We start from the raw sequence: 20000 nt of genomic DNA on the forward strand, positions 1-20000 counted from the left end.
CATATTGGCACAGGAGCACATTTTAGACACTGGGTATGGATTGAGTCACCTTCCTCTTCTCGTTCTGCCTGCACATCCTTCAACGGCGGTACTTTAGAGCAAGGGTTCATCAACTTAGTGTGTGCCATCGCTCTATAGAGACAGTGCATGCTAGAGACCGTGGATGGGTGCCATTCAAGGCTCTCTCTCCTGCTGGTGCTAGGAAAAAGTGGTGCCATCTAGGTTTTGGACGTTAAGCTTGCACGATATTACGGTAATTATAGTAATTACGACTGTAGTAGCCATCATCACTCATTCCTTTTTCATAGCAAAATAAAATAGCACAGTGATCCAAAATCCCCGAACGTCGTGTACGTCATGACGCCCGTCGTCAGGCCAAAGCTCCTACGTCATGTATGTCATGACACCCGTACGCAATGGGTTAATCATGTTGCCCCTATATGTTGTTTGAGTGATACAACCACTATTGATGTTGCCATGGCTCACTCAAGTCTTCTAGGGTTATTTTCTTCATCTTTTCTTCTTCTTTTCTTTTCTTGTCTTGTCTTGTCTTGTCTTGTCTTTTTTCTTTTCTTTTCTTATCTTTTCTTTCTTTTCTTTATTTTCTTTTCATTTGTGTGTGTGTGTGTGTTTCATACTTAAACTGTGTAGTACAAATTCATTATCCCTTTTAATAGTAAAGCATTTATTCATCTTGACAACCACTTTTTTACATTCTGTGCAAAGGATTTAGCAAATTCTTTAGTCCTTTACAATTTTCATTCTGATATCAGAATAATGTCACCAGCAAATCTTTAATAGTTGGATTATTCACCATCAACACATCACTTTATTATACCAATGAAGATTCTGAAAGGGAATAGTTTCATGAAGTAGGATCCTTTTGTTTCACTCTTGCCTATCTTGATTTATCTCTATGAATATCCAAACTGAAGGATACTATATTTTTGCAGACATTCCATAGCATTTCAATAGTTGGTACTACTTTCTTTAAAAAACTGTTTATATACTGTGTATATTTGTTTATTTGTTTGTTTATTAATTCATTCATTTATTAATTGATTATTTCTTATTATGCATAGATATGTATATACAGGATATCAATAGATCTGTATATGTATGTATATTTTTAGTTTTCTTATGCATTGCATATATATATATATATATATATATATATATATATATATATATATATATATATATATATATATATATATATCACATCTTTTCAAAACTGACTAAGGATATTATACTTTAACTGCTATGGAAAATTTAACAAGTTACAGTCAAACATTTAATTGATGCTGATTTGCAGGTGAGAAGTTAGCGGCAGCTCTCTACTTGAGTAAATTCAAATGGGGCAAGACATTCATTAATATAAACAAGGAATTACTGGATAAGTATGCAGCTTGCAAGAACAGCACGGAAGTGGTTGAAGTACAGAACAAATACCTAAAGGAGCTGGATGAAGAGGCTTGCAGAGAAAAAGGTATAGATTGATGTTTGCTGATCCTCTTACTGTATTCATGAAATGTATAAGTGTATGTATATGTGTATGTGTTGATGGGCATATGGGTGTATAGATAGAGAGATAAAAAGATAGATTGATTGAGAGATAGGTAGGTATATTTGTGAATAAGTTGTTATATTGATAGATACATATACATATATGAGAGAGAGGGATGGAGGGAGAGAGGGAGGAGATGTATGTGTGTGTGTGTGTGTGTATAAGTATACATAAGTGTGTGTGTGTGTGTGAATAAGTAGATATATGTGTGTGTGTGTATAAGTATATATATGTGTGTATGTGTCCATAGGCACAAGTTGAACCTCAGAAATCTGACACCTGACTATTACATACCTTAGAAATGCACCAATCACAAAACACCATAGATGAAGTTATTGTTACCGATAAAAGTAAATGTTTATGCAACAGAATATTGAAGGTATATTGAAAAAAAAATTGATAGATGTAAGTAAAAGGTGCGCTAGAGTCTTTTTATCATTGGTAAACTAAAGGCGCTAGAAGTTACTGAAGAATTTAGATTTTGCATTAAGGAAGTTTCATCTGTAATGTATGTTTATGTATGTATGTGTTTGTCTTCGTGTGTGTGTATATATATATATATATATATATATATATATATATATTATATATATATATATATATATATATATATATATATATTATATATATATATATATATATATATATATATATATATACATATATATGTATATATGAATATATAAATATATAAATAATATATATAATATATATATATATATTTATATATTTATATAACATATATACATAATATGGTATATGTATTCTATATATAATATATATATATATATATATATATATATATATATATATATATATATATATATATAGCATTTCACTAATACATATATATATGGCGGTATATATATATATATATAGATGCTATATAATATATATATATATATATTATATATATATATATATATATATATATATATATATATACATATATATATATATATATATATATATATATATATATATATATATATATATATCTATGTATATCAATATATATAGATATATATTATATATATATATATATATATATATATATATGTATATATATATATATTTATGTATTAATTTATATATATATATGTGTGTATGTGTTTTTAGTTTTAATTTTGTGTTACTGATATTTCTATTTTAGTGTATATTTTATTTGTCCATACATCTGAGTGGTGCATTTTGCCTTTTAAATTCTATTGTATTCTATTACAGATGCGATAGACCTACCTCCATCAGAATCAGAATCCGAAGAGGAAGAAGAGGAAGATGAAAAGAAAGAAGAGGGTAATGGTTGATAAAGCCATTTGTGATTAGTTATTTATAAAATCCCTTGTATGAAATATTTTTTAAGAACGTGTTTGATAATGTGTTGTTAAGGCTTTAGTTTTTTTTGTGTATATCATGTATGGTAATAACACAAGAGTTATTTTATAAATATATTTTATATTTAATCTTATACAAGATACAGAATATAACAATATTTCTAATTCTCAAATGTGTTCATGATCTATTTGAATTATCTCTGTCCATTTACCATGAGTATATGATGGTGTAATAGCAATATTAAAAAATAATTGCAAAGAAAATCAGTGTTAAAGAGTTACTTGTGTCAGTGGTATTACAGTGATCAAATATGAATTGACACTAATTAGATGTGAATTGTTATTTTGTAAAGCTGATTGTTAATAAAATCGAATTTAGCAGTTTTACATTTTCAGTCAACTCCTGAGTAATGGTACAAATATACCTGCAAATATTAGTCACCAGTATTGTTAGTGGAAATGAATATGAAAAAGAAAACACCGGTTTCTGACATGCCCTCAAATTTATTTTGTTTCGCGAATATTAGTACTGCTTGATTACGATCTGATATCATTAAAACCTGACCTCTTTAGCTTTACATGTTAAAATTCTAGCTTATTCATATGGAATGATAAGTTAGTGAAATGTCATTAAATTGTAATAAGAAACAAAAAATATCTAATTCAAATAATATTCCGAAATAACTACTATTCTTTCTAGCGAGATATTAACACAGAAACAACAAAGATTTCGATAGTCCTGGCAAGTATCGAGACAAAATCATGACCGATAAAACAACAAAATTAAGCAGTTTATTAAAATTATTGACTAAATTTGACGATTTATCCGGCACGAGAAGGGGGGGTAGGTATACAACGCAAGACGAAAGGCGTAGAGATATTATGAAGAGCAGGGGGGTAAATATGTCACGGTAGGCGGAGTCTGAGGAGATGAGGGTTGCCACTTCACCCAGATAAACTCCAATGACCGACTCACCTGTTCTTAGACGTGTGGTAGACGCAGGAGTGGCGTAAGACCTTGAGTGCGGGAATAGTTTGGCGTCACTAGTGTAAAGTAAGATATTTATTCGGTGAACAGGGAAGAAGGATTCACTAAGATGGCCATTAAGCAGAAGGTAAGAGGACGTTTTTCTTCTGTTTATTTTTTCTTTCGGGTACTTATATGCAAATAGAGACTATCGGCAGTAACATATTTTTTTTTATATTAAAAGGTATTCGGATATAAACGCAAATATTCTCTCTCTCTCTCTCTCTCTCTCTCTCTCTCTCTCTCTCTCTCTCTCTCTCTCTCTCTCTCTCTCTCTCTCTCTCAGTCCCTCCTCTCCCTCTCTCTTCTCCTCCCTTCTCCCTCTCCCTCTCTCACCAGTCCTCTCTCCCCCTCTCTTCCTTCTCACCTCTCTCATTCCTCTCTCTCTCCCGCCTCCGCTCTCTCTCTCTCTCTCTCTCTCTCTCTCTCTCTCTCTCTCTCTCCCTGCTCTCCTCCTCCTTCCTCTCTCCCCCGTTTCTCTCATTCTCTCTCCTCCTCTTCTCTTCCTCTCTTCTCTGCCTCTCGTCTCTTCCGCTCGACCTCGTCTCCTCCTCTCTACTCTCCTTCTCCTCTCGTATCTCTCTCTCTCCTTCTCCTCTCTCCTTCTCTCGTCTCTCTCTCCCTTCTCCCTCTCCTCGTTCTTCTCTCACTCTTCTCTCTCCTCTCTCGGCTTCCCTCCTCCTCTCCCTTCTCTTTCCTCTCTCTCTCCCTCTCTCTCTCTCTCTCTCTCTCCTCTCTCCTCTCTCTCTCGTCCTCCTCTCTCTCTCTCTCACTCGTCTCTTCGCTCACTCATCTCTCTCTCTCTCTCTTCCCACCTCTCTCCCGTCTCCCTACTCCGGCCACCTCGCCCTTACCCTCGCTCTCCCTCTCTTACTCCTCTCCCTCCCCGTCCCTCTCCTCTCTCTTCTCGTCTCTAGTCTCTCTCTCTCTCTCTCTCTCTTCTCTCTCTCTCTCTCTCTCTCTCTCTCTCTCTCTCTCTCTCTCTCTCTCTCTCTCTCTCTCGCTCTCTCGCTCTCTCGCTCTCCCTCTTCCTCTTTTTTTCTCCCTTTTTCTCTTTCTCTAAAAAGAAGGTGGGAACACATCGAAAAGTAAACCATAGGTCATCACATGCCGTTTGTCGATCCCAGATGACGCATAAAGACCATACAATCTCATGCAGTTCTGAGTGTCAGGCATGCACGGAGACTAAGCCCTACTGACCCGTGATGGGCGAGGAGTAACTGTTGCTAGACATGCACTTATAACGATGAGACGAGAAGACATATATAATAGGATGGTGTTGGCGCATGATGATTATTTTGCTATCTGGTTATATGGTATGTATAGACTTGATTTATAGATATTGATAAGTATTTGATGTTTATTTGTGTCATATGTGTACACTGAATAGAGCGAGAGAGCATCTTCGAAATACCAAGAAGATCCTTGTCTATGTGACCTGGTTTACAATGACCTTGACTTTTCTTGTAGGTCATTTACCCTCGACAAGTTCATTAGTGTCTTGTCTTAGGGTTGTGTGAACCCTGAATGCGTAAGGTTGAAGAAAAATGACCAATTATTTTATTTTATTAAATCATGCGTAAGGTACAAGAAAATGGCCAGCAATTTTATTTTATTAAGTCACATGATTTCGAAATTTTACGAGGCTGTTGAAGGTTGATAATACCACTTAATTCGGTTGTTACTTATTTGTTATTATTTCTGGTAGGACTCTTGAGAATACAGATATTTTCATGATATAAATATTTCACTGATGTTGCAGTACACTAATTCTTATCAGTTACCTTTGTAGAAGAACAATGGCAGGCAAATAAGACAATGTAACGGATAAAGAGAAGCGTAAATAAGTTAATAAAGAGACAAAGGAATCTAATAGCTATATAATTTAATATTTATCTTCCAATATGACCTTTTTTACTTTAATTATCGAGTGAGGGAACGAGGGGCTCAAGGCACGAGGATACCTTCTTTAGACCTCATCGAAATCCCCCAAAGACCTGACGCGTGCCTTCCTACTCCAGAACATGGGAGGTCTTCCATACTGCTCAGAGTGCGTAACAGGTCAGGCAAGAGCACTCTTATGGTTATTTCTCGTGTGTTATTTTGTTCTTCCTTTTTGCTTTTACTTTACTTTTTGTTACGCTGTTCATCGCATTCTCACGTAAACAAATGCTTCGAAAATCTCAATTCAAATCTAAGTAGTCAAAGAAAGGCTGTTTTTTTCAATTAAATCCCATATAATAGTTTATTATCATCTTTTGTTTCGTAATTAATTCCTTCTGTTCTTTATCGAATTGTATATGTGTATGTTAGGCGATGTGGGGATTTGAAGGGTACTTAGACAGGTGTTTCCTCTGTGTCACCAGCATGGATTTCTTTTGTCTTGTGGTAATGTGTTTTGGTGTAATTGATGAGCCAAACATCAGATGTCTGAATTCATGAGGCTGTGTCTAGTTGTTCTTAATGTGTACCGATAGATATGTTATGTAGATAGATAGAGGTCGATATATAGATATGCGTGTGCGTGCATTTTTGTTCTCTTACGCACCAATGAATCATTACTCAAAATCCTTCGTCATTGTGGTGCGTCGCGCAGACAGTATACCAGTGTGCATGACTGGATGCCTCCAAAGCACTGAATCACCTGGAATGCCAGACGAGGGCCGCACCTTGGCAGTGAACTTCAGCGCCAAGCCCTGGATGCTTCCCCGTGACGGAGGGGAAATAGCGAGCTTTTGTGTCGATAATTTTTATATACATATATATATATATATATATATATATATATATATATATATATATATATACTATATATATATCATATATATGCACACATACATAAACCTTTATATATATATAAAGATATATATATATATATATATATATATATATATATATATATATATATATATATACATACACACATACACACACACACAAATATACACATACGATAGTCAATTAATCAATAAACTATCTGATAGGGCAGAGAAGACAGCACCAAAGAAATGGACAAAGCTAAATGCGAAGCAAAATATTTGTCGGAAAGATATTGCGGAGATTTTAAATCACTCAAAAACTACGAATTCATAAACATAGTGTAGGCGAATGGGGAAACTGATAGTGAAATATTGAGAAGTTGAAAGAAATGGAAATCATTATCAATTGCAGGCAGAGAATCTGAATCAATTTAGCAAAAAGAAATAAGATCTTCGAGGAAGGAAGTAGAGGGAAAAATAACGAAAATACAATAGTCTTCGTGACAAAAGTGACCGGAATGGACTGCAGTTCCGTTATTCACGAGTGACTGAGGAGTGTTCCGCTACTAATGCGTTTCACCTTTGTGACCGGTCAGGTGTGTGTGTGTATGCGTGTGTTGCGTTTGTTTGTATTTAGATGTGCGTATTTGTGTGCTTGTATTCGGTGTATGTGTATTTATGTGTGGCGTTTTTGTATGTTTGTGTGCGTATATCTGTGTGCTTGTGTGTGAATGTTTATATGTATGCGGAAACAAAACTGCCGGGTGTGCATTTGTGTGTGCTGATGTATGTATGTTTGTGTGTATGTGTGTGCGTGTGCGCATATGTCCGACACTTTGTCTCTGCATTATTTAGAAGGCTGGAGGTTGAGTGGTAGGGGAAAATGTTGAGGCGGAGAACAGACGAAGAAAGAAAGGAGAAAGAAGAAACAAAACGGGGGGGGAAAAAAGAGGGAAAAAAAAACGGAGAAGGAAGGACGGAGAAAGCGGAAAGGAGATAAAGGCGAAAGCGAGCACACCCGAGAAAAGCGAAACGGCTCTGAAAAAAAGACGGAAATAGCGACAAATAAGAAAACGAACGACCAGAAGCGACCATTTGCAGCCGGTTATCTGAAAGGCACGTGACCATGAATTGATTTTCCTTGTTTTTTTTTTCTTCTTTTTCTCCATTTTCCCGTTTATTAGGTCAATGTGGGTTCGTCACGCTGGCCACTTAACGGGTTAAGTGGGGGGGAAATATCGTGGAAGTAATTACAGGGAAGGTCCAGTGTACACTCTATATGAGGAAGTTGTACTTAACTGAATTAGTTCCGCAATTCTAATTTTATAATAGATAGATATAATAGATAGACTTTCTTTATTCAGTGCCCTTTTGTGAGTAATCCTTCTGATTTTGTAATAGATATGAGCACTGTAAGTATTAAGTGCCTCCAGGGAGTAATAATCCTTTGTTTAACAGATAGTAGTCCATAAAGTAATAGGTGCTTTCTGTATGTATAGTATCTAATAGGAAGTTGCTGATTTTATCATTTTTAATGTGTGTGTTTGTGTGTGTGTGTGTGAATATTATAATATGACCCAGGAATCTTTAAATGGCGATGTTCATTTTAGATTTTTTTCCTTTCAAAGTTCTGCTTGTTTATTTCTCTTTCAAAGTCCCAAGTCATATTTGCACTAGTCACGACTCAGCGCACGCGTAAACGTTTCGAAATATTTTCATTTTGGGAAAAGTTGCCATCTCATTGTCATGGCGCACCCTTGGTCCGCCCGAGGGTACATGAGAAAGACTCCTCATTCTTATTTTTCCCTCTGATTTCTTACAGTTTGTCCCATTTTTCCTTCCGTCCAGAGCTAACGACTTATCCGCATAGACGTTGCAATCGTCAGCGAGCGTTGCAAAACAGTCCTTTCCCAAAAGAGGAGTCACGAACACGGGAATCTTATGGCTGATTTCCGGGTACCTCGAATAAGAAGAAAACAGGCGATGTCGATCAGTGCGTTGACACCGCCTTGAAGGTCATTCCTTTCTTGTTGGGAGGTCCTCTTCCGCTGCTTCTTCCTGTCCTGCCTTCTCCTTGTCATTTTCCTTCTCTTTCTCCTCCTCCTTTTCTGGTATTTTCGTCTTCTCGTCGTTTTAACTGTGTTGTTGTACATGGCATATCCTTCGATCTAAGTCACTTAAATTTGTTTTTCTTGGTTGTATTATCATGCATTTTATTTGTATATTTATATGGATAATGTCACGTAAGATATCTCAGCACGCCAACACACCTTCAGTCTAAAAAAGATTCGCTATTTTATGAGTATAACGCATATGTTGTCATTTCATCGTATATATACATTGATGGAGAGAGAGAGAGAGAAATAAAGAATCAGACATAGAAAAATAGATAAATAAAAAATCAGACCTAAAGATATAAAGAAAGAAAGAATCAGACATAGAAAAATAGATAAATAAAAAATCAGACCTAAAGATATAAAGAAAGAAAGAATCAGACATAGAAAAATAGATAAATAAAGAATCAGACATAGAAAAATAGATAAATAAAAAATCAGACCTAAAGATATAAAGAAAGAAAGAATCAGACATAGAAAAATAGATAAATAAAGAATCAGACATGGAGAAATAAAGAAAGAAAGAATCAGACATAGAAAAATAGATAAATAAAGAATCAGACATGGAGTAATAAAGAAAGAAAGAATCAGACATGGAGTAATAAAGAAAGAAAGAATCAGACATAGAAAAATAGATAAATAAAAAATCAGACCTAAAGATATAAAGAAAGAAAGAATCAGACATAGAAAAATAGCTAAATAAAACATCAGACCTAAAGATATCAAGAACGAAAGAATCAGACCTAAAGAAATATAAAGAAAGAAAGAATCAGACATGGAGTAATAAAGAAAGAAAGAATCAGACATAGAAAAATAGATAAATAAAGAATCAGACATGGAGTAAAAAAGAAAGAAAGAATCAGACATAGAAAAATAGATAAATAAAAAATCAGACCTAAAGATATAAAGAAAGAAAGAATCAGACCTAAAGAAATATAAAGAAAGAAAGAATCAGACATAGAAAAATAGATAAATAAAAAATCAGACCTAAAGATATAAAGAAAGAAAGAATCAGACCTAAAGATATAAAGAAAGAAAGAATCAGACATAGAAAAATAGATAAATAAAAAATCAGACCTAAAGATATAAAGAAAGAAAGAATCAGACATAGAAAAATAGATAAATAAAAAATCAGACCTAAAGATATAAAGAAAGAAAGAATCAGACCTAAAGATATAAAGAAAGAAAGAATCAGACCTAAAGATATAAAGAAAGAAAGAATCAGACATAGAAAAATAGATAAATAAAAAATCAGACCTAAAGATATAAAGAAAGAAAGAATCAGACCTAAAGATATAAAGAAAGAAAGAATCAGACATAGAAAAATAGATAAATAAAAAATCAGACCTAAAGATATAAAGAAAGAAAGAATCAGACATAGAAAAATAGATAAATAAAAAATCAGACCTAAAGATATAAAGAAAGAAAGAATCAGACATAGAAAAATAGATAAATAAAGAATCAGACATGGAGTAATAAAGAAAGAAAGAATCAGACATAGAAAAATAGATAAATAAAAAATCAGACCTAAAGATATAAAGAAAGAAAGAATCAGACATAGAAAAATAGATAAATAAAGAATCAGACATGGAGTAATAAAGAAAGAAAGAATCAGACATGGAGTAATAAAGAAAGAAAGAATCAGACATAGAAAAATAGATAAATAAAGAATCAGACATGGAGAAATAAAGAAAGAAAGAATCAGACATAGAAAAATAGATAAATAAAGAATCAGACATAGAGAAATAGAGAAAGAAATAATCAGACCTAAAGAAATAGATAAATAAAAAATCAGACCTAAAGATATAAAGAAAGAAAGAATCAGACATAGAAAAATAGATAAATAAAAAATCAGACCTAAAGATATAAAGAAAGAAAGAATCAGACCTAAAGATATAAAGAAAGAAAGAATCAGACATAGAAAAATAGATAAATAAAGAATCAGACATGGAGTAATAAAGAAAGAAAGAATCAGACATGGAGTAATAAAGAAAGAAAGAATCAGACATAGAAAAATAGATAAATAAAAAATCAGACCTAAAGATATAAAGAAAGAAAGAATCAGACCTAAAGAAATATAAAGAAAGAAAGAATCAGACCTAAAGAAATATAAAGAAAATCAGTCAGAAAGAAAGAGAGAGGAGAGAGAGAGAGAAAGAGAAGGAGAGAGAGGAAGAGAGAGAGAGAGAGAGAGAGAGAGAGAGAGAGAGAGAGAGAGAGAGAGAGAGAGAGAGAGAGAGAGAAATAAAGAATCAGACATGGAGTAATAAAGAAAGAAAGAATCAGACATGGAGTAATAAAGAAAGAAAGAATCAGACATGGAGAAATAAAGAAAGAAAGAATCAGACATAGAAAAATAGATAAATAAAGAATCAGACATAGAGAAATAGAGAAAGAAATAATCAGACCTAAAGAAATATAAAGAAAATCAGACAGAAAGAAAGAGAGAAAGGGAGAGACAGAAACAGCAGACCTCGGGGACCTGAACACGGAGCTATAGAGCGCCAGAACAAAAAGGTTTCAAGGCAAAAGTTCCCACATGCGTTCGTGCCTGATTTTGAGTCCTTTTATTTGCCGGACGGGAGAAACCAGGCAATCAATGTTATTGTACTCTCGAGAAATCTGCAACACGACTGGAAAAGAAGAAATCGTTCTTTGTAAGTAATTGCTTGATATATTGACGAGAACGAAAACATGGAAGGAGAAAATATAGTAATTTAAGAGTGCAAGGAAAAGGGAAAACGAAAAAAAACAGAGTAAATTTACGGTGGTCACCTCACCATTCTTACGCATCCGCGTTGCTGGCAATAGATTCCAAACCTTTGTATTCTCCCATTATCTTTAGTCTATAAAGACTTGATTTTATTGTATATGAGAGGATCTAAGAGCTCATATGCTTTTTAGGTAGACCGAGGAAATATTTGATTCTACTGTTATTACATGGTTGAATTTCTAAGTCGAAATATACAAGTATACGTAGTTGCGTATACTTGATAATGTATTGTCAATAGTCGGTACTAAAAGCATTTGTATTAATCATATTCCCTGTAAATCAAATAAACAACCCCTTAAATACATCAAAATTAACAATAAAAAAGTTCCGAAACATCAAATAATAGCAAAAACAACCAGAAGTTTTCACCCAAACATCTAAACCAATCTCCCTCTTGGTTAGTATGTATGTGTGTGTGTGTGTGTGTGTGTGTGTATGTGTGTGTAGTGTGTGTATGTGTGTGTGTAGTGTGTGTGTTTGTGAGTGTGTATGTGTGTGTGTGTGTGTATGTATGTATGTATGTGTGTGTGTATGTGTGTGAATCGTGTGTATTAGGAAAAAGTTCACTGACCGGTCCTCTCTCACCCTTGTTGATTTACTGAACAGGTTTATGTTTCCATTGGTGTTTCAGAGGAGTTGACATACCTGGGTACTTCGTTACCTTCAGGTTAGGTTTACTTATATATAAGTCTTAATATCATTAGAGGTTCAATTGTTGGAAATGATTTAATTGCGGATATTATACTGTCTTATGAATGATATTAATTAGGGTATATGGCCGCTGTAGTTAGCTATTGGTCGTACAGCGAATACCTCGCTTTGACTTTACACTATCCTTCAGTACATATTATATAACAATATCTTATAAAGTCTTGCTGGCAATTGATCTCTCTTGCCCAGGCGACCTCACGAATATCAAAAACAAGTTCGCGGGCAGGTTTGGTCGGGGTGTTGGGGAGGGGAAGGGAGGGGAGGGGAGGGAGTGAGGGGGGCACGTGGGTGTTGATGGGTAGGAGGAGGAGGAGGGGGAGAGGTAGGGTATAGAATCTAAACCTAACGGGATTTTCTCAGCTGAAACTCCCTTGCCCTAGCCCTTCCCCTACCCCCTCCTCCCTCCTCCCTCCTCCCCTCTGACTATCCCACCTCCTCCCCCGTCTTTCTTCCTGATACTAGACACCCCCGTCCTCCCCTCCAACCTCCCCCCCCCCATCCCTCTTCCATCTATAAGAAGTAAAGTAGGGCAGGCGGAGATAAAAGTATATGAGGCGAGCGTTCCCTCCAGAATGCGAGGGTGAGAGACTACGCCCTTTCTCTTTTTTTGCGTCCCATACAAGGAAGTCATTCTGCTTGTCACCCTGCTTGCGTTTGCGTAGGATGAGGAAGTGGATAGGCTTAAGCACCGTTTTGAATCAGGAAATCGCCCAGGATAACGGATCCTAATAGCTGGATTGGGTGATTGGGTGGTTTGTGTGCGGGCCGTTTAGTCACGGCGAGTTTATGGTATTTTGATCGGCATTTCCATTTCGATTTGTCTTCTGTGTGTTTCTGTCCTATCTGTTTCTCTTTGTTTCTCTATGTTTCTCTTTGTTTCTCTCTCTCTCTCTCTCTCTCTCTCTCTCTCTCTCTCTCTCTCTCTCTCTCTCTCTCTCTCTCTCTCTCTCTCTCTCTCTCTCTCTCTCTCTCTCTCTCTCTCTCTCTCTCTCCCTCCCTCCCTCCCTCCCTCTCCCTTTCCTAGAAAAGAAATATAGGAATTCGACAGGATCGCGCATTCCAGGACACAGGGAAGCCCTCTCCCTCCCTCTCTCCCCCCTCCCCTCACCCCTTACTCCCCTGGTGTAGTAGACCATGTTACACTGCCTTCGTCCCTTCCCGCCTACCTTCTTCCGAGCAGAAAACGGGGTCACGGTGTGGTCTGGTCAGCTGTCTTTTTTTCCCTCCCTCTTTTCCAACACATTCTCTCTCTCTCTCTCTCTCTCTCTCTCTCTCTCTCTCTCTCTCTCTCTCTCTCTCTCTCTCTCTCTCTCTCTCTCTCTCTCTCTCTCTCTCTCTCTCTCCCCCTCTCTCTCTCTCATTCTTTCTAGATGTAAATAACCACTTGTCTCAAATACTTTTCAAAGACTTTTTCTCCCCCTCCCTCTTCATCTCTACATTCTTTTCTTTAATCCCCTTGCCCTCTTACTCTCCTCTCACTTACTCTCTCGCTCTCATCCTCGCCATTTCGAAGCTGTCTGCGTCCAGCTCCGAGTAGAGTGACTTGCCATTTTGTCTGAAGTTTGGTGACAACGGTTAAGCTTCTCTCGCTATACTATACGCTTCATCCTTCAGTTAATTTTCACGTCTGGGGTGCTTCCTTGTAGGATGTTGTGATGGTTTTGTGTGCGTGGGGTAAAAAATAACGATTCTTTTATTACTTATGTCGTGGTATGGAGATTTACGCAGTCGGATGATATTCAGTGTAGATGGTTAAGAAATAGACGAAGGGCTGATAAAGAAGAGGAATACGACAAGGAGGATAAAAGTCCTTGTGTTTCTCACGGCAATGCCTGATGGTCTGACTGAAGGAAATAATTATTTATCTTATTTGTATTCTTTCTTTTCATTTGATATGTGTAATGATATATCATGGATATAGTAAACAAACAGACACACACGTACACACACACACACACACACACACACACACACACACACACACACACACACACACACACACACACACACACACACACACACTCTATTCTGTCTTTTCTCTTCTCTCCCCTCCTTCACCCAGCCAGCGTCTGTTGCCGTGACATTGACCCTTAGGTGTGGTGAGCCGCCCCCCCCTCCCCTCTCCCTATCCAACTCCTCCTGCTCCTCCTCCTCCCACCTCTTCATTCACCCTCCCGATTTAGACGCTGAGGATTAAGGGAAAAAATGTTGCCGTGGGTATGTGCAATTACCCATGTGCTTGTGTTTTTGCGTGCGTGCGTCCGTATACGTATGCGTATTCGTGCGGGTGTGATAGAGTATACATAGTTGTGTTTGTTAAAAGAAAGATTTATAATTCTAAAAAAAAATAAAAAAAATAAAAAACTATACACAAAACGCACTGCCCGTGAAATCCGGCGACGCCTTGTGCCTCCATGCTGCCCGTCCACATCGTGTGTGGATGGAGTCGTACTTTCCCGGCCACTGAACTCCGAGCTCAACAGAGAGAATATTGATAATGTAAACACACCCTTATCCCTGCGTGGGTGCGTCTTCGTGTGCCTGAGAGGGAAAGGGTGAGCGAGCGAGAGATCCTTAGGGGAAGAGAGCATATGTAGGAGTAGGAGAGAGAGATGATTAGAGAGGGAGAATTTATGTGGAGTAGGAGAGGGAGAGATTAGGAGAAGAGAGCATATGTAGGAGTAGGAGAGAGATTGATTTTGATAAGTTTAGAGAGAGAGTATATGTGGAGTAGGAGAGGGAGAAATTAGGGGAAGTGAGCATATGTGGGAGTAGGAGAGAGAGAGATTGTAGAGAGTAGTGAAGAGAGAGAGAGAGAAGCATATGTGAAGAGTAGGAGAGAGAGAGTATATGTGAAGAGTAGAGAGAGAGATATGCTTAGGAGAAGAAAGCATATGTGAAGAGTAGGAGAGAGAGAGAGATGTTTAGAGAGAGTATATGTGAAGAGTAGAGAGAGAAATGCTTAGGAGAAGAAAGCATATGCGAAGAATAGGGGAAGAGAGCACATGCGAAGGGTAAGAGTAAGAGAGAGAGAGATGGTTAGGAGAAAAGAAAAGTAAATACAAAAGAAAGGGTTTATAATTGTGGACCAAATACGAAATTTGATGAAGGGGTTTCGTGAGATCTCTTCGAGGTCTGTAAGGAGACACAACGGTCCCGCGCAAGGCAATTTCCTTGGAGATATTCCTCGACGTATCCTGTTCTATATATATCCTTGACCTCCCACTCCAGCATTCAGCTTTCTCCTCTCATCCGTTCCTACTCTCTCTCTCTCTCTCTCTCTCTCTCTCTCTCTCTCTCTCTCTCTCTCTCTCTCTCTCTCTCTCTCCCTCTCTCTCTTCTCTCTCTCTCTCTCTCTCTCTCTCTCTCTCTCTCTCTCTCTCTCTCTCTCTCTCTCTCTCTCTCTCTCTCTCTCTCTCTCTCTCTCTCTCTCTCTCTCTCTCTCTCTCTCTCTCTCTCTCTCTCTCTCTCTCCTTCCTCCTTCACATTCCTCAATCCTTGTTTTCGCCCCCCATTTCTATCATCTTTTCTTCTCCTTTTCCCTCTCTATCTATCCTTTTATTCTAAAATTTTATTCACTTTCCCCTCGTCTCCCCCCCCCCCAACCCCCTCCCACAAGCAGCCAACTAGGAGGTTGTTTTTCTAATTAATTCACGGCAAAGAGGGAGATGATTGGGGGGGGTGTGGGGAAGAGAGGGGGGGGGCGGTAGGAGAGGGGAGGGGGGTGTTAATGTTGTAGGTTAGGTTAGTGTGTCGCTGTTTTTATTTTCTGTTTTATATCTTATTTTTATCTTTATTTATTTTATTTTATTTTATTTTATTTTTATTTTTTTGGCTGCGATTGATTGATCACTTTTTGGTGGCTTTTTGTTCTCTCTCTGATGTATATAGCTTTAAAATTGGTATGAAGTATTATTATTTTTATTTATAGAAATTCATCTACTTGTTCTTTTTTGCGCTGAATACTTTTTTGTTTGTTTGTTTCGCAATGTTCTGAATTACTATGTTGACTATTGCATACCGGGAGTACCTGTGTTTGTGTTCGTGTGCACTTGTGTGCATCACAGCATGCACATCAGAAAGAAGACATTACGCAACATCCATCCCCGCCCCATACAAAGGGTTAAAAGAAAAGAGAAAGTTAATGCAGAAGAGAATGTACAGTCCTCCCTCTCTCCCTTGCCCCCTACCTCACCCTTTCTCCCTTCCCCCCCCCCCCCCCCGCACCTTACACCTCCCTCTCTCCCTTGCCCCCTACCAATAAGTTACCCCCCCCAAGCCGGACATGCCACGGCAATTGGCATGCGGAGAAGAGTTGCATTTACGCTCCCCGCTCTCCCCCCCCTTCTCCTCCTCTTCTTCTTCCTCCTCCTCCTCCTCCCCCTCCTCAGACCCTTCGCGCCTAAACTCCATTTTGACGGTGGATGCTCTTGACATTGGAGGCTGGATTCTACTTAATTTTTAACATTTTGCATCTATTTGATCATATGTATTTCTCCATCACTTTTTTCCGAGTTGCTTATTTTTAAAAATCGTCGGTTAATTCAGTTTGATGTTAATAACATCGCTTTATTTTCTTATTTTTTTTATTTAAACTTTTATTTTTCGTTGTTATCATCACACTGATATTGTTTGTTATCTTTACATGTCATGAAGTTTCGCTACGCTGATAGAAAACGTATTTGCGGTTTATAAATAGACGAAGACTTTGCGTGACAATGAAATTTTCCTCCAGTGTAATTTTTAACCACGTGTAAAAAAAAAGATTGATGGATATTAACACAATACAAAGTGTGTGCGTGTTTATGTTGATGAGTTATGTAGTTAATTTATGTAAAGATGAGACGATGAATATGTATATATATGAGAATAATGGTTCCAGATTAATTAAACAATACCGGTATCGATTATAATGTAACACAGCCGAATTAATAACCTTGTTACAGCCATATCAACATCAGAATACAAGTTATCATAGCGTGATAGTAGTGGCAATTTTTATAAAAGAAACGAAATTCAAAAGAAAGAAAAAGAAAACGGAGACCAGCTGATTCTGAGCTAACGGTTTGTTCTGGTATTTTCACCGTGATTCAGAAGAGACCATTTCTCTCATTCGTAAATTTGTTATTATTTTTTTCTAAATCTGTCTGTGTGTGGTTTGAAGAACATTATTTATAAACGTATCATATATCACCAGGAAACCGGATGGTAACGATAGAAAGTGTGTTGTGAAGATAAAAATTGGCAATTTAGAAAATAAGAATGACATCCGCAAGAGTTTAAAAAAGTGGCCTTTGATGACGGTGAAATTAAACAAGGTTATTATTCCTACCACAGAAAGAGAGAAACGACTTCACTAGTTGGGTAGACGTTAATAGTAAGTAATTTAGACCCTAATGAGTTATCAGGGAAGTGGGTCGGTAAAAGAGAGGTGCTTCGTTTTCTTTTTGTCACTTTTTAGGGGAATCATTTTTTTTTCCCTTATTGGATATTGGCATTAGGTTAGGAATGAATACTCGGTCATTCAATATTCCTTATTCATCACGATTCGTTTGATTTCTTTATTCCTTTTTTTCATAATCAATCACCTAATTGTTACCGGCGTTCAAAGATGATGATCGAGTCTCGAGGAGAAAACAAAAAGAAGAGAAATGCAAGATAATCTCTTGTCAATGGCGGATCCAGTGGCAAGGAGGAAGGAGACCTGACCCGCAACTTCTTATTTTCCGGCAGGTGCGTCGAGAGGATTACCTGAGCGTGATTAGTAGTTGGCGGTGGTTTGCGTACTTATCGTTGCGGTATTCTTTTTTTTTTTTTCGTTCGCGATTATCTTCCATTGCTTGCACTAATACAGCTGTTCATGTTTGATCGTTTCTTTTTTTTTAAGTCATCTCAAGTGTTTGTGTATTGTATGCTTTATATTTATGTAGAAGGTGGGTAGTTATTGATTATATTTATTTTACTAAACTAATTATCTATTCATTTCTTATTTTTATATTAATTTTACTAAACTAATTATCTATTCATTTATCTTAATTTTACTAAACTAATTATCTATTTATTTCTTACTTTTATGTTCATTTTACTAAACTAATTATCTAATTATTCCTTATTTCTATATGTTCACAAAACATAACTTCACATGATACCAAAAGCCTAACCAGGCTAAAGGAGCACTAATGTTGCCTTATTTTTAACATGTGTGTCTGAACGAGTCGAGTGAACTCAGGATGGACACCTGTTCCCTCTTTTCACGAGAGCTCTTTTCACGCGTCCTTTGGCATTTTTTTTTCACTTTTTGTTCTATGAGGTATTGACACATATCGACACTTGTTAAGACTGAGTGTATTTCAATATGTCACAAGGTTCGCGGTCTCGTCTTTGCACACACACACACACACACACACACACACACACACACACACACACACACACACACACACACACACACACACACACACACACACACACACACACACACACACACACACACACACACACACTTGTGTATATGAGTGCACTGTCAGTATAGCTTAATCTCTGTCGGTGTCATGTCTTTATTTCCCGTTACACATTTTTTTCCCTCTCTCTCCATTGTTACTGCACAAAGTTAAAAAAAAAAAAAAACAGTGCTATAAAACAGAGAACATTCATCTTACAAGGAAATTCAGTACGGATAGAAGCCGATAACAGATGGATATTAAGTCGGGAAATACAAGAGGAGATAAGAAGATAAGTGAAGGAATGGATGAGAGAAACTGGAGGATTACTTGAGAAATGACAGAAACAGAGAAGAAGTGAAAGAGCGTGTGTTATCTATCTATCAGTCGACTCATGACTGTCGCAGGTATGCATTTATTCATGTATGTATGTTTTATGCATAATACCGTATGTACATATACGTATAAGTATGTTATGTGCGCTTCCTTGTATGGATTTGTATGCATGACCTTAAATACATACATACGAATAAATTATTTGTTTGGACGAAACCACAGCTCCCTAATTTGCATATGACCAAAATTTTGCGTATTTATGCCTAAGGGCGTAGGAAATGTTTCCATAGGCCTTGGTGCATATCCTACCGCAGCGAGAGGCAGGATGTAAAGAAGGCCAGTGTCGACGACCTCATGTAGAATCTAGTAGGGTCATTCTGAATAAAGAGTGAGGGTCCTTTTTTCTTATGGCATCGGCAGGTCATTTCGTGAGACCTGCCGAAAACTACAGGTTAAAATCAGGTATACCGGTATGGCTAGTTTTTTTTTCTTCTTTTTTTATTCTTTTTTTTTTTACCCAGAAAGTTATTAAAGTTGTTTGTGCTACCTGACGGAGCCTTTGAGCTAGGTTGGATGTGTGTTTTCTTTTTTTTATGTACGTGTGTACATTCATGTAAAAATAAGAGAGGTGGGTTAAATTGAGATAGACAAACAAAGACAAAGTAAGAGAGAGAGAGAGAGAGAGAGAGAGAGAGAGAGAGAGAGAGAGAGAGAGAGAGAGAGAGAGAGAGAGAGAGAGAGAGAGAGAGAGAGAGAGAGAGAGAGAGAGAGAGAGAGAGAGAGAGAGAGAGAGAGAGAAAGGAAGAGAGTAGGCTAGTGAGCGAAAGAGAATGATTACCAGCGTGGAAGATAAAGACCCTGATAATACAAGTAAGAGATTACTCACCGCCGAAGGTTCCAGGAAAGAGGGTCCGACGTGTTCTCATTTTTTTCCCATAA

The 20000-nt window shown here is 37.0% G+C and overlaps 2 protein-coding genes across 4 annotated transcripts in view; both read left to right on the forward strand.

The window, feature by feature from the left end:
* The window catches only part of LOC122251780 (18S rRNA aminocarboxypropyltransferase), a 9153-nt gene extending 5871 nt beyond the window's left edge, over positions 1-3282 (forward strand). For all 3 annotated transcript variants that reach the window (XM_043013899.2, XM_043013900.2, XM_086536420.1), the window contains exons 6-7: positions 1316-1489; positions 2792-3282. In XM_043013899.2, coding sequence (XP_042869833.2) covers positions 1316-1489; positions 2792-2874 — 257 coding nt within the window. In that variant the 3' untranslated portion in view covers positions 2875-3282. The remainder of the gene's footprint in view (positions 1-1315; positions 1490-2791) is intronic.
* A 592-nt stretch (positions 3283-3874) lies between these two features.
* The window catches only part of LOC122251781 (uncharacterized), a 30076-nt gene continuing 13950 nt past the window's right edge, over positions 3875-20000 (forward strand). The window contains exon 1 of the mRNA XM_043013901.2: positions 3875-4016. Within this exon, the coding sequence (XP_042869835.1) occupies positions 3999-4016 (18 nt within the window). The 5' untranslated portion in view covers positions 3875-3998. The remainder of the gene's footprint in view (positions 4017-20000) is intronic.

Source organism: Penaeus japonicus, unplaced genomic scaffold (genome assembly GCF_977035675.1).
Source record: "Penaeus japonicus unplaced genomic scaffold, GWHDUDI00000001_assembly GWHDUDI00000001, whole genome shotgun sequence".
NCBI classification, from domain to species: domain Eukaryota; kingdom Metazoa; phylum Arthropoda; class Malacostraca; order Decapoda; family Penaeidae; genus Penaeus; species Penaeus japonicus.